General features: G+C 49.2%; 1 protein-coding gene across 1 annotated transcript; it reads left to right on the forward strand.

The window, feature by feature from the left end:
• The first annotated feature begins 2607 nt into the window (after positions 1-2607).
• Positions 2608-14617, forward strand: LOC135977974 (collagen alpha-2(I) chain-like). Its single transcript, XM_065579089.1, has 4 exons — positions 2608-2651; positions 3735-4833; positions 8619-8721; positions 14481-14617. Exons 1-2 carry the CDS (start codon positions 2608-2610, stop codon positions 4684-4686), a joined length of 996 nt encoding a protein of 331 aa, XP_065435161.1. The 3' UTR covers positions 4687-4833; positions 8619-8721; positions 14481-14617.
• Positions 14618-15857: the final 1240 nt, after the last annotated feature.

The following is a 15857-nucleotide window of genomic DNA, read 5'->3' on the forward strand; positions in this document are numbered from 1 at the left end:
GATTTCACCCTGGTGTGGAATACAGATGCCCAACACCGCTGGAAAATCATGGGAGAATGGGGAGCATAGCCCAGGACAGTCTGGGGGCTCTGCTAAGTCTGTTTTCTCTGCTTTGCAGTGTGTCTTTCAAAAATTTGAAGCAAAAATCTCAAATTTCTTATAAAAGTGCAGGAAAACTTGGGAGACTCTAACCAAATTAATGTGCAGAAAAATGTTTTCATGGTTTCTTCGTGTGATTTTTCTTTTCTTGTTGAATTAAAACACATTTCTCTGCAATGATGGAAACTCCAGCACAACAGTCTGCGCTAGGGCTTGAGATCCAGAAAATGAAACGTGACCACAGGAAGGGAAGAGAATTAAACAAACCAGAAGAATTCCCCTGCCCAAGCAAAGGGGAAGGCAAATGTTAAAAGAGAAGGAACCAGCAAAAGTGGTGAACACTGAATTTCAATTTTTAAAAAAATATTTGAATTCTTTCATCCCAGGGACACACTTGGTAAAAAAATACCTAATGTGACTTCTCTGCATAACCTCCTTCTGACCACATTGGAAATCATAGTCATCCATGTGGGTACCTCTCTAGCATGTTTTATTATCCTAATTGCTCATCCTGTTTTATGATTTATTCTCAATTTTTCACTACTGTCAGCTACTTGGAGTGATCAACAGGACATGATATTCACACCTTTCAACTACATCTATTCCTCAGCTCCGGTAGGAATATTAAGATCGGGAAATAACAATTAGTTAAGGTTTCATTTTCTCAGAGCACACTCTCTCCTATAGTTTCACAGAAGGAAGAGACCGACGGTTTGTGCTGTCTACATTTTAAATGTGCCGTCTAAATTGGAGGAAATGGTTAAAGTTGAGATTTGCCAATATTTTTGAGGGGCCTAAACCTTTCCTCCAGAGACCCCCCCGTCCCTAATCACCCCTAGGACTCCCACGGCCTATCCAACGCCCCCATTCCCCATCCCCCGACTGCCCCGCCCCCCAGAGCCTCTGAACCATCCAAACCCCCCACTCCCTGTCCCCTGACCCTCTGCCCCTTATCCAACCCCTCGGCCCCGGCCCAGCACCTTTAACACACCGCTCAGAGCAGCGTGTCGAAGCCAGACACGCTGATGCGCCGATCCGCCGGAGCGCGCAGCCCCGCCCCCCAGAGCGCTGCTTTACCGTGTTATATCCGAATTCCTGTTATAACGGGTCGCCTTATATCGGGGTAGAGGTGTACTTCCCCTCCACCCCTAAAGTACTCTGACTTCTACATATGTAGTGTGTTTCTATTATGATCAGGGTTGCTATTCATTCATCTGTCCTCATGAGAACTATTTCTAGTATTTCAAGGTTTGAGAAGCTTCCTAGAGACTTTAAAAAAAAATATGAACATACTAAATGACTTGCGAGCTTATGTGTGGAAGAGATATTTTCATTTAATTTATTGAGATCAATTCAATGAAAATTATATTTTTTCCCTTTGTATTTCAACCATTCCCTATTTCATTTCAGCTCCGGCTGCTGCAACTACTGAGGTTAAAACAGAAGGATGCAGTGGAATCCCTCCTCTCTGCTGATTCTTCCCACGGTGACTTCTAACACTCCAGAACGCTTGACGTGTTATGCGATACATTCACTCTGTCCTCATCATATAGCGGAGCTTGAGAAGTTTCCTAGAGACATTTATAAAATATGTGAACTGAGCATAAGACTTGTAAGATGATGAGGTGTAGAAAGATATTTTCATTTCATGTATTGCCGTTAATAAAGGGAAACATTTATTTTTCCCTTTGTGTTTCAACCAACTCTCATTTCATTCCAGCTGAGGATGCAGTGACTACAGAGCTTAAAACAGTTGGAGGAAATTGTATCGTGCAGTGGATTCCCTCCTCTCTACTGATTTTTCCCACAGTGATTTCTAAGGCTCCAAAATGCTTGACCTTGTATTATGCAATACACTCACTCCACAATGGCAGGTTTCAGAGTAGCAGCCGTGTTAGTCTGTATCTGCAAAAAGAACAGGAGTACTTGTGGCACCTTAGAGACTAACAAATTTATTAGAGCATTCTTAGTCTCTAAGGTGCCACAAGTACTCCTGTTCTTTTCACTCCATAATGAAATTCCAACTGTCCATATTACAATTTATGTGATAATACTCTGTTGATTTACTCAAAGTTTAAATTGCAAAATGAAGGATATCGATGCAAAAAAGTTACAAGAAAATTAAGAAAGGGTTAAACCTTAAACATTGTTGACATAATGTGTTTGCTATATATTTCTGTGGTTCAACTCTTCTCTGATCAAAATCTCATGTCTGAATTGTAACAGGCAGCTTAAGCACAGTATAACAGCATAACAAATATGAACTGGAAAAAACTTTGCAAGAAAAAAGATGTGCATAATTTTCCTCTAATGTCAGAACGAAGGGAGAGATTTCAGGTGGCCCCAAGGGGTTTTCAAGCCTCGAGTGTCTCTGAAGGGGAACGGCAAGGTGGCAATCTGGGAAATCTTCCTGCTGCTTTTGCAAAAATCTCTCTGAAACGACCTGAGGTGAGAGTTCCATTCAGATATTCCAACACAGACTCATCAGCAAGTTGGGCATGCGGAGACATGTTTGGTTGCAGTGATGGAAAATGGGACTCTCTGACCAGGAGGTAAGGACCATAGGCGTGCGCAGCACATTGCATTAGGGTGTGCACCCAGGGAATTTTTTTTTTTTTTTGAAAGGCGAACATCATAAACGGCTGGGTGTGGGAGGGGGTGCTGTGTGCGGGAAGGGGCTCAGGGCAAGGGATTGGGGGGCAGAGGAGGGGGTGTGGGATGTATGAGGGGGCTCAGGGAAGGGGGTTGAGGTGCAAGAGGGGGCGGAGTGCGGCAGGGGGCTCAGGGCAGGGGTTCAGGAGGGGTGCAGTGTGCAGGAAGGGGCTCAGGGCAAGGGATTGGGACAGAGGAGGGTGTGGGATGTATGAGGGGGCTCAGGGAAGGGGCTTGGGGTACAGGAGGGGTGCGGAGTGCAGGAGGGGGCTCAGGGCAAGGGATTGGGGGCCAGGGTGTGGCAGGGGGCTTAGGACAGGGAGTTGGGATGCAGGAGAGGTGCGGCAGGGGGCTCAGGACAGGGAGTTGGGGTGCAGGAGGGGTACAGGGTGCAGGCAGGGGGCTCACGGCAGGGGGTTGGGGGCAGGAGGGGGCTCAGGGCAGGGGGTTGCGGGGCAAGGTGCAGGCAGGGGGCTCAGGGCAGGGAGTTGTGGGGCAGGGGTTGGGGGGCAAGGTGCAGGAAGGGGGCTCTGGACAGGGGGTTGGGAGCTCAGGGCAGGGGGTTGGGGTGAGAGGTGCAGTCAGGGGACTCAGGGCAGGGAGTTGGGATGCAGGAGGGGTACAGGGTGCAGGCAGGGGGTTCAGGGCAGCGGGTTGGGGGCAGGAGGGGGCTCAGGGCAGGGGGTTGCAGGGCAGGGGTTGGGGGGCAAGGTGCAGGAAGGGGGCTCAGGACAGGGGGTTGGGGAGAGAGATGCAGGCAGGGGGCTCAGGGCAGGGAGTTGGGATGCAGGAGGGGTACAGGGTGCAGGCAGGGGGTTCAGGGCAGGGGGTTGGGGTGAGAGGTGCAGGCAGGGGGCTCAGGGCAGGGGGTTGGGAGCTCAGGGCAGGGGGTTGGGGTGAGAGGTGCAGGCAGGGGGCTCAGGACAAGGGGTTGGGAGCTCAGGGCAGGGGGGTTGGGTGAGAGGTGCAGGCAGGGGGCTCAGGACAGGGAGTTGGGATGCAGGAGGGGTACAGGGTGCAGGCAGGGGGTTCAGGGCAGGGAGTTGGGGTGAGAGGTGCAGGCAGGGGGCTCAGGAGAGGGAGTTGGGGTGCAGGAGGGTAGGCTGTTTGCAGGCAGGCCCGGGGCTGGGGATCTGGGCTCCCCCGCCCTGGCAGGCAGGCTCGAGGGCCGGGCAGAGGGGGCCGGGCTGGGCGCTTGGGGCCAGGCCGGGCAGAGGCAGCCAGGGTGGATCGCAGGGCGCCGGGCTGCTCCCAGGGCTGGACTCAAGCCCGAGGGTGCCGGGCCGGAGTCCCCGAACAGCGCCGGGGAGCGGAGCTCGCAGCCGGGCTGCGGGAGGGGGCCTGTGGGCCGGGCTCGCCCCCTGCCCCGGGCCTGCTGGCTCCCAGGCCCCACTTAAGGTGGGCTGGGCTCAGGGGCGGCCTGACCCCCCGGGTGGTGCCCGGGCCCCTGGCCAGCGCGGGGAGCCGCAGGCGGGTTTGGGACCCTGGGCGCTGGAGGGGGGCAGCTGCCTTGGGGCGGGGAGCTGGGGCAGCACCCCCGCGGGCCACCTTAAGCGGCTGTGTTGGTGCTGCCGGGTGGGAGGCTGCCAGGGAGCACATGGGGCTGTTAAAGCAGCCAGCCCAGCCCTGGGGAGGGGGAGCCCGGCTCAACGGGGTGCAGGCCGGGGGCTCAGGGCAGGGAGAGGGGGTGCAGGAGAGGTTCGGGCTTACCCGCAGCGGCGCGCTCCCTGCCTGCCAGGGCCCCATGCCGGGCCGCTCCCGGGGGAGGGGAGGGGAGGGGCGGGGCAGCACAGGGCTCTGCACGCTGCCCTTGCCACGCCTCCAGGTACCTCCCCTGAAGCTCCCATTGGCCGCAGTTCCCCGTTCCCGGCCAATGGGAGCTTCGGGAGGCGGTGCCTAGAGCAACCCCTTACCCCCAGAGACATGCTGCCCTGATGGCTGCTTCGGAAAGCAGCGCGGGGCCTGCGGCACCACGGGGGGCAAATCCCGCGGGCCGGATGCAAAGCCCCGAGGGGCCAGATCCGGATCCGGCCCATGGGCATTAGGGTGTGTGCCCGGGCCCACCCCGTGCGCACGCCCATGGTAAGGACCTATAGTTTCCCAGGCTGAAAGTGAAGAGAGACCAATTTCTTTCATAAGAGACAAGCACTTCAGCCTCAGTGCTAGCAGGAGAATCCATGTGGAATGATGGGGTTTTCAAATCTAGGACAAACTCACAAAGAAGTTTAGAAATTTAAATACCAACATTTTTAGAAGTACTCATCAAAATCAAGTAATATTTTATACAGGATTTAAAATGAGATGCGGTGGAATTTTAAAAGCTGTTACTATTTATTCTATCTGTGCACTGTGACAATCGTTTCAGATCATTTTACGCCATTTGTAACAGGATCTTTAGGTCAGTCATTTATTTATTGTTCCTATTTATGTAATTACTGTAGGCATTTGTTTCTGATCAATAAATAATTATTTTATATAAAATGGCAACCTATAGCAATAATGAGTTGAATTAAATACCTATTGAACCAAAAAGAAAAAAGGAGAAGAGAAAAGCCCTGTAATTGTTCAGCCTTAAAACCCCAATTCCAGAGAGTACTTATGCACGTGACTAACTTAAAGTATGTGAGCCATCCCACTGCTGTTAGTGCTCCAATCAGGAACATGCTTAAATACATTGATGAATCAGTGTCCCAGTTCACAATAATTCCATATTAAAAATCATAGTTACTGAATGATAATTAGCCTTTCCATTCAAACAGACCCCACGCCACACCTGAACTCTGCCACCTTTTCCTATTCTACTTTTTACCAGGTTATTTTTCCCCAGAAAACCTTGGCCATTTGGATGTTTGGTGTAGTAGACGGTTGTATTGGAAGAGGCTAGATTGGTGCCCTTTCCCCCACTAAGCAAGAGTGCATGCATCCCTTAATACATATCAATTGTTAGTTTGTAATTAGCCTGTCCATACCCCATCCATCAGGTTTATGTGCATTCACATACCCTCTCCCCCCACCCAAATCAAATCAGGTTTGTATGTATCCAACACCTACGCACAATACACTTACTAGCACTGCCCCCACTATTAAGTTTGTGCTCGCATGCACTCTTATCAGCTTTGTGCCCCCACCGCCTGATCCCATTACCTTTGTGTGCACCCAGATCCAATTCATTCTTGGGCATACACCACAAACAAAATTACATGTGAATAATGAGAGCAGGAAGAGGCCATTTTGTATTAGGATTATCAAAGTTTCTCTTTGTCACCTCTAAAATGCAGCTCCCCATTTGGTGGAATACATCAATCAGTTACTACTGGAATGGGGATAGGAGAGGCGGAGCAGGGGTGGAGTCGGGCCAGGGCTGGGGGTAGAGGGGGCTTGAGCACCCACCAGCGCCACTAGAGTCTGCGCCTATGGGGGCTACCCCTTTTGCCCTCCCCCTACCGGCCTAAAATCAAGCTTGTGTGCTCATGGACTGCATGTTCCACCAACAGCCAGTTTTATGAGCACAGTGCGTCAAAATTGCAGTTGTAATGTGAATAATGACTAAAAGTTACCCTAAACCCAATAATTTAAAACGATTTGAAAAACAAAACAAAACTAGCCCTTAGACCAGACCTAGTGAGGATCTACCTCTCTACCAAATCTGGGTACGTAGACAGTATTCTGAAGAGTTGCTAGCACTGCCTAGGACAAATTTAAGCCAGACACTAAAACTGGAGATTTCTTATTTAAAAGTTTTTAAAAGAAGTCAAACAGCCACTACGTTAAATGTTCCAATAGTATAAAAACAAATTGGGTGTGAGTTCTCACAATGATTGTCAATCTCCCTTTAGAGAAAAAACAGGAACATATTCCCCACTGGCAATCCCTTTCATAATGCAACCGAAAATACGGAGTTGCTAATAGGAGCCTCTGTACATTCAAAGTCAACAGATGGCGCCACTGCAGAAGCCTTTGCTTGTCTTTCCTCTGGGGTTCTAAAACAGTTCTGATGTGGGCCTAATCTTACAAAAATTGTTCTATGGACCATTTCCTCACCTCTTCGAGATCAGGTAACGCCTTCGTGGCAGGTACAGCAAATGCTTCCAAAGAAAAGTAGTACTAGGAACATATTGACAGTAATTTCAGTACTAGGAACGTGAGATCTGCCTGCTCACTGAAGACCACCATCAGGTCCTCCATGTGCCACCACCGATACATAAACCTCAACTTGGGACCTGCTGGTTTAGAGGCACGTACAAGGAGTTAACTCTTACAACAAATGCCTATCCTTTCTTATGGTGCAGGTTTTTTTCAGTAGCTGTGCCTATCGGTAGTAGGAGTTCTTTCCTGCTCAAGTCTCTCTGCCTTCTTTCATTCCTTGGTGGAGTGGAAACCTACAGGTTATATTGACAAAACACAATTACATTAAAATGAGAGCAAAAAACAACAACCAAAAACAATAGACTGTATAAACAAGTCAAGGATTATAAACAGATTGGTTCACAACCTCCAAGATGTATCCCCCTCTCTGGTGGTACATGGCAGTAACAGAGCATGTGGGAGCCATACACGTTCTTCTTCAAAGTCTAACTAAATCATTACCCCTATGGTGCAGAGGGGAACCTCCCGCCAATCATTCCATCACACTGTTTTTAAGCTGGGCTACATATAACAAATGAATTCATTTCCTTAAGAAGCCATTGGGCGATTTCTATCATCTAGGATTTTAGGCCTTCCTGTGGGAAAGCCAACCTTAGGGGAATAAAAAGGGAGGAATACGCTACTACTAGATCCCCACTTAAGCTCGCCTTTATCCTACCATTGGTAGGCAGGAGGAAATAGTGACAGGTTTGTCTCCAGCTTTCATCCTAGAAAGAGATGAGGCTCTGGTTTCTGTACAGAACACAAGGTGTTTCCACACAACGTAATTTTTGTGCCACTGATATTGCAAGCTACGCCCACTAGAGCTGTACTAGCACTGTCCCAGCCCAATGTGTGCATGCTCGCTAAAGGCCCCCCACGTGGATCATAACTGTACGAAGAACAACCCAAGAGAAGTATGTGCAAAAGCATCTTACTCCAGGCACCTCATCTCACTTCCATGTGGCACAAGTAAGAGTCCCGTGCAGATGGCTCTATCCCTGCACGAATCCTCTGCAGCAGGCTCTGAGCAATTTGTAACTAACTTTCCTCAAGCAAGAGACTAGCCGTTTGCATATATGCTGCAGGGGAGCTGGAACTAGGGGCACTGGGGTGCCCAGCATGAAGTGATATTAGCAAGCGAATGCACGGTTTCCATCATACATGGGGTTTACAGTGTTGTTCAATGGCTTTCAGCATCCCCACTATAAAAATTGTTCCAGACCCCTGAATTGCTGTTACCATAGGTGCCAACCCCTTGGGGGCTCCAGGGCTGGAGCGCCAACTGAAAAAAATTAGTGGGTGCTTAGCACCCACCGGCAGCCAGCTCCCTCCCTCCCTCCCAGTGCCTCCCACCCGCCACAATCAGCTGTTCCACGGCGTGCAGGAGGCGCTGGGAGGCAGAAAGAGGAGCAGGGATGAGGCACACTTGGAGGAGGGGACAGAAGGGGGTCAGACGAGGTGAGGAGGGGGTGGGGTGGGAAAAGGCAGGGCGGGGGTTGGGGAAGGGGTGAGGGCAGGACCTGGGGAGCAGCGGGGGCGGCAAGAGGCGGGGCGGGGGTGGGAGCTTAGGGGATGGGGGCGGGTGGGGCCGTGGGCAGAGTGGGGGGGGGTTGAGTAGCTGTTACTGTACAGGTTTCCTGAAAAAGGTGATTTGGCTCCCCTCCCATTACCCTGTGTTTATTTTGTCACCTTAGCCTGTCCTAGTATTCACACTACTTATTTCCCTCTCTCCTCAACAGCTTCCCCTGAACTTCACCCTGGTGGGGAATACACATCTCCAACACCCACAGAAAGTAACCGGAGAATGGGAAACATTGCAGCCATGGCTATCTGGGGGGTCTGGTAAGTCGGCCAGAGTGGTGGAGGTACAGAACGTCACAGCATGAAAATGTTATGTTTCTTCGGGCAGAATTAGACCCTCACTAGCTGAGCACCATCTTTCGGAAACCGGCCATCGGCGGGCACCCCCCTCTGGCCTGGCGGCCATCGGCGGGCGCCCCCCTCTGGCCTGGCGGCCATCGGCGGGCGCCCCCCTCTGGCCTGGCGGAAAGCCGCCCAAAGCGATATGGCTGCAGCTTTTTAAGGCCCAGCCGCCCTGGCCAGGCATTCCTTTTCTATGGCTGGAGAGTTCTGCTTCTGGGGCAGCAGCTTTCTGCTCACATACCCGATGGGATGTCTCTCCCCCTTTCCGTCAATCTGCATTGGCACCACCCCCAGCCCTCTTCTGAAGCGTCAGTGAACACCAGAAAGAGCTTGTCAAAGTCCTGCTTTACCAGCACCGAGCCCTTGACCAGAGCCTCTTTCAGAGCACAGAGACCCCTCTGCCACTGCTTGGTCCAGACCACCTTATCTGGATTACCCTTCTTACATACATATCTCATCGCGGCGCTCCAGCCTCTGCTTTGCCCCTCCTGCCAACTCACAACCGGCCACCCGCTCCTCTTTCTCAGGCAGTGCCTGTCGCTGCTTCCCATCCGCCCTCCTCACGGTGCCTGCACCGCTTTTAGCCTCAGCCGCAGTCCCTCTCATGCCGCCATGTGGAAGCCTGGACCGAGCCCCCCGCCTCTGAGGTGCTTGCTTCATCTGGTCCCAACCATTCTGATGTTCCCGGGGTAGCGGGGTTCTACTGGCTGTGGGCAGCTCCTAGTGCCGCTTCTCCCCATTGAGCCCCCCTTTCCCTGAGGGCCTGGAGTAGTGTCAGAATTTCAAAGACCAGGGCCCCCGCCTGGGCATGTGGCCCTCTGCTCCTAAGCCCCGCCCCCGGATCATGCCACCTCAGAGGTTCTCTCGGGCCCACCTCACAGTCGGCGCTCGCCGTCCTCTAACCTGAAGTCTCGCCTCAGTCTTGAGCTGACTCAGCCTCTCTCTCACACCGAACGCCCTCCCTCTTGAACCAATTACCGCCCAGTCTGAGCCCCACCCCCTGGTGGAGCCCCCTGTGGGCTCCGTCCAGCCCTTGTGTCTGCGACTAAGTTTTGGAGTCCTGGTGCCATGGCGGCAGGGCAGCGATGCACAGAGCTGCCTCCAGAGGTGCGAGGGGCGGATCTCACCTGTCAGGCTTCCCATGGCAGCCCCCGCACTGAGCCTGCCCTGGCCTCTTCCTACGGGGCAGGGGGAACCAAACCATCCCCTGCTGTCCCTCAGCAGTGCACAGAGCCTGCCTGCCCCTGCTTCCCCACTGTGCCAAGCTTGGCCCCATCCCTGCTGCTCAGGCTTTAGCACCAAGCCCACCATGGCTTCCCTCGTCCCCAGCAGCGCGGAGCCATCCCAGACTCTTTGGCAGAGCCCACCACCAGCCCAGGGAGGAGTTGGGCCACTCCCAGCCTTAGGCAGTGACTTCCCATTTGCACAGCCCGACTCCATTGACAGGAAAGAGAAACCAGGAGATAGCGACCCACATCCTCAAAGATGTTTGGGCCCTTCACTCCCATAATGGCTATGTACCTTGGAGGAGCTGGGCCAATATAGCCAAAAGATACAGCAAAAGCTTCTAGTGTAAAGAGACATCCCCTGCACAGGCATCAGAAAGGAAATGACCCGCACACTGAAATGTGCTGAGGTGCTATCTACACATCAGTATATTGAGTCCTGGAGGTTCTTCTTTTTATCCATAGAGGTTTAAATTAATCTTCTAGGCAAAGCACTTTCAACCTTGATTTAATTATAGGGATGTGTTTTATAGTACACAAAAATAAAGAGCTTGTAATTTTACAATTCTATCTACAAGAGACCAAAGGTCATAACCCAGTACCTTAAACTTTAAAGCATTCTAGAGTTACATGGAAATTCTGTTCTTTATTCCCCCTGAAGAAACAGAATATATAGGGTTTGTATGTGTGTTTGAATCTTTAGCGATAATAATCCCAGTAGACAGGCACCTCTGACCAAGAAAAGGGCCGCTCAGGAATGCAGCAGGGAAAGATCCTTTTACCCCTGGGGCAACTGTTCCAAACCCCCCAGAGTGAACACACACACACACACACACCCCGGAAGAATATAGGAAAGGGAAATATTTCTTTCCACAGAGATGAAAGGAGAAAGATAACAGGGGGAAAGATGGGGGAAGCGGTAAAACAGGGTTGCATTCATTACAAGGCCCCACTAGTACCACGGTCGGAAAGAGCTGGGGGGAGAACGGTAATTCTATTTTATAGAGGATTTTGCTATTTCAAAATCAGATTTCATTCTGATTTGGAATCATATTCAAAAATTTTGAAATTCTGTGTGAAATGGCATTGCTGATCTCCACTGAGCTCTAAAGCAGCCTTGTAGGCTGCCCCAAAGCTGGAGATCCTTGGAGCCTTACAAGACCTAGCTCCACGGTAGCACACCTGGTGGGCTGTCCTGGAGCCATGGACCCTAAGAGCCCTACCTGGCGAGGAGTCACGAGCCTGGCAGCTGGGGCTCCCGCAACTTTCAGGCTCCCAGCTTCCCATCAGCCCACCAGGCAGGCAGCTGAGGAGCTGGGAGCCTGGAAACCCAGGTTCCCCAGCAGCGTGCCACATGGTCTATCAAGGAGCCCGGCAGCTGAGCTGTCAGGAAGCCAAGCAAGTTTCTGATGAAATTCTGCCTGGCCAGCAAAGTTCCATTGGAAACATGCTTGGTTTCTGGTGGATTCTGTCAGAATTGACACAGTCCTGCAGTGTGTTTCAATTTCAACAAAAGAGCAAACTCTGGCAATTGTTTTTTTCTAACAAGCTCCGCTAATTAGCAATGGAGAGCAACACGACACAATAGTTTTAAACAATAAGACCATCATAGAAAAATCAAACAGCAGGGAAGATAATTTTTAAATAGGCAGAAGGTATGGTAATTATTCAGTGGAAATGCAACCTGCACCAACGCAGTCTTTGAGAGGTTTAGCCAACTTTACACCAGGTTAACTAGCAGCAATCTATTCTATTGAATAGTCAGTCCTGACAGATTTTTTGTTTAGCTGTGGAAGCCCTTTCTTTTTCCAGGTACGCATGATGACTCTGGCTGAGGTATGCTAGAATGGTACTTTGCTGAATTAAAGCCCTCATCATCATACCATCAGGTTTCAGGTCTCTCATAGCGTGCCATTCATCCTCTAAGAAGGAAGAAGCCACTGCACCTGCGACTCATCAGCTGCCTCTGAATTGGGTTTAAGTGAAGGGGGAAAGGGGCAAGTCAGAGTACCTGTAAACAGAGAAAAGACGACTATTGAATCTATTGAAGTCATGGAGTTCCCCTAGTGTAACTGCAGCTGCTGCACACTTCTTCACGGGCTTTTTCTACAGCAGGCGAACAATCACCTAATATTGAGTATTTGCTTTCCAAGTTGCCCACTTTTGAATAATAAATCATAGGGCAAGGGTAATAAATAAAAAGCACATCCCCATGCATATTTCAATGGAACAAAAAGCACCTGGTATAGGAGAAATGAATTAACACATGCAAAGAGAGAGAGGCTGTTTCAATTCATTATGCACAAGAGAGTTTTCTTCACAGCATTAGCAAAATTAATGCCTCCATAGTGAATTATATCCTCATGCACCCTACCAAAGTTAATCTCTAGTTCTTTCCCACCCCTATAGAATCTCATTTTTAGTAAAAATTCTGTTTAGTGCTTGTAGATCTCAAAACACTTTACAAATGAGGTCAGTACAATCATCTCCCCTCCCCCACTTTTTTTTTTTAAATGGAGGGGGACACTGGGACAGGGAGGCAAAGTGACCACCAAGTGACCCAGCAGCAGAGGCAGGAATAGAAACCAGGTCGCCTGAATCCCTGGCCAGTGCTCTAAACCACTAGACCACACTATCTCACATGTATTAGCATATTGAAAATTTAGTGCACCGTAAAAGTCAATTTCTGAGAAACTTGAGATTGAATTGAATATAAAAATATTACATTAATCTACTTTTTAAAAAATGTCTGAATGGGAAAGGTGCAGAAACCAGGGGACCTTGCTAGTTTTAGTCCAATCTTATCATAGCCACAATCATATATTGTGCTCAGGAAGTGAGCTTTAGGGCCTGCAGATCTCAAGCAATCTATAAGCCTGGGAACAGTGAAGGAACCAAACAAAGGCCTATTCTTGTGCACCTTAGAAGCTTTAGGAGGGCAACCTTATGCACCTAAGTGGCAGTGCGATCTCCATCCTCAAGATCACACTGCAGTCTGCCCAAAACGTGTGATCCAAGAGAAAAATCAAACTTGCACCACTAAAGGGTAGTTACTTCCAACGGCCGCATTTAAAGGGTAAAAAGATGTTAATTAAATTAAACGTAACAATACCAAAATTCTTCACAAGTTTATCAGATTCCTTTTTGTTTAGCCAAAGAAAGAACTGAGACTATACTTGAATGTATACATTTTATTAATTGAATTACATAAATAGTAACAAATACATTCATAAATAAGGAGTTACAGCAAAGCAATGTGATATGACAATCAAAGTTCAATCCATGCATTTAACATGGGGTCGTTATCACACTTTTATCAAATAGGTATAATCAGAGCTAGATAATTCATTTCACACATCAGAAAGCGGCGATTTTAGCAAAATCATCTTAATACAGAACAGAATTAACTACCCAGTGTAAGTCCTTTAATACAGGTCATTGTTCAACACGGAATTGGCAGAAGTAGAAGTTTCCCACAATTATTACACTTTGAAAAGCTCAATAAGGTTTAAGGGATCCCCTAAAGCTGCAGAAATGCTACCCTCTTGAAAGTCTCTGGAGATATCTTTATTCTGCCTGGTCATCTTCATCCAAGATTTTGGAATTAGGAATGACAGTAAGAACTGAGGTAGCCAGGTGGGTCCTGCATCCTTGTTGAGCTAAAAATTCAAACCTCAGTGCTTTCAAACACCTACCCGAAATTAACTTTCACACCAATTAAATTGCACCAAACAGGCAACCTCAGCTTTGCCCTCTAAATACATCTACTAATGTACGGATACAAAAACATCTAGAATTGCCAACAATTCACACTAAACCAATACCAGAAAAACAGTCATAATCACAAAATACTGCACCTCTACCCAAATACCAAGACTTAACAGAAAAATACCTACCTAAAACATCCACATCATCATCCTTTGAATTCAATAAGCGTAAAGGACTACTAAAACACCACTACTGCCACTTCCACCAATGGACACAACTACTAAAAACACTCTCACTTCTGACACAATAGGTGCAAAGTTAATTTTGAATGTGTGGTACACTTTGGTTGGTGTGACCGTTTAAGTAGAGCAGGTGTTTGAAAGTTGTGAAGTGCGGAGAGTAACTGCCAGTTGCCAAAACATTTATTTGTGTTTGCTTCCTTTTAGAAATGTGTGAGAAATACACAAGTTAGGCGTTACCTGGAGTAAATGTTAATTTTCTGAACCTTAACTTTATTGGAAGAGTTTTGGGGGGAGAATTGGAGGGGAGTGGAGGATTCAAATGTATACCTTCCCTTAAGTCACATCTTTGCACTTCCAGTAGGAAATGATGATTTCTTAATAATAGGAAGTTATAATTCTATACAACTTGAGTGTTTAAGGTCCATGCATTTCAGATTCACAGTTATGCCATGGTACTGACACTTCCTTCTTTTCCACTTCTGCTTCATGATGCCTGAATCAGAGAGAGGGAGCAAAAGGCGTGTGTAAATGAGAACCGCTTTCGACAACGGTCCAAAACCGCCCCGGACACTCCCTTTCGGATCTTACCACCAGTAGCATGTCAGATCTCCAAGAGTCCAAAAAGTGAGTAGAAAGCAGGAGACTTGATTGCAGAATTCCAGGCAAGTTGGAAGCGCTGTTTGAAGAGCCGGAACTCTGGACACAGTGTCATGGGGGTGCCATAAATAGTAGCAGATGAGACCTGTACCCTGTTTACAGGGCGCTCATTCAGGGCAGTGGCTGCATTTGGCCAAGTGCCAAGAGACTAGAGGGCAAAGACCAGATCCCTGATTACAGGGCGGTCGTTGGCAGCAGGCTGTGAAGACAGCATGAGGCCAAGAGACCCAGAGGGCCTCGGAGACGCACACCCTAGTTACAGGGAGGTCAAGCTGCCCATGTTATGGACATGATTCTAATCCCCCAGATTTCAAAAGCGAGATGCAACCTGTACCCTGATTACAGGGTGGTCGCTGGCATTAGCCAAATAGGGGAGACCATAACCTGAATTACAGGAAGGTCAAGCTGTCAAAGTACCAAAGAGCTTGATATGTCCCATCCTAGAGAGGCTTGTGACATGGACCCTAATTACAGGTTTGTCACGCTGACTAATGGGGCAGAGCACGGCGTAAAGCCAAATGAGCAAGAGGGCAGAGACCCAGACCCCAGTTACAGGGCGGTCACATTGCTCAGTTGAACAAAGAGCTCAATGCCCCTCCAAAGACAGGGGGAGGTGACTTGCACCCTGATTACAGGGCAGTCACATTCACTAACCTGTTAACGGAGACCCAAAGGGCCTCGGAGACGCAAACCCTAGTTACAGGGAGGTCAAGCTGCCCATGTTATGGTCTAGATTCTAATCCCCCAGATTTCAAAAGCGAGATGCAAGCTGTACCCTGATTACAGGGTGGTCGCTGGCATTAGCCAAATAGGGGAGACCATAACCTGATTTACAGGAAGGTCAAGCTGTCAAAGTACCAAAGAGCTCGATATGTCCCATCCTAGAGAGGCTTGTGACATAGACCCTAATTACAGGGTTGTCACGCTGACTAATGGGGCAGAGCACGGCGTAAAGCCAAATGAGCAAGATGGCAGAGACCCGGACCCCAGATACAGGGCGGTCACATTGCTCAGTTTAACAAAGAGCTCAATGCCCCTCCAAAGACAGAGGGAGGTGACTTGCACCCTGATTACAGGGCAGTCACCCTCAATAGCCAGATAACGGAGCAGAATGTCAAAACGACACAATAGCACAGACCGGGACCCAGCTTACAGGGCGGTCACGCTGCTCAAGGTATTAAGAGGCTCGAGATTCCCCTACAGTCTAATTACATGACCTGAG

This window comes from Chrysemys picta, unplaced genomic scaffold, assembly GCF_011386835.1.
Source record: "Chrysemys picta bellii isolate R12L10 unplaced genomic scaffold, ASM1138683v2 scaf83, whole genome shotgun sequence".
NCBI lineage: Eukaryota > Metazoa > Chordata > Testudines > Emydidae > Chrysemys > Chrysemys picta.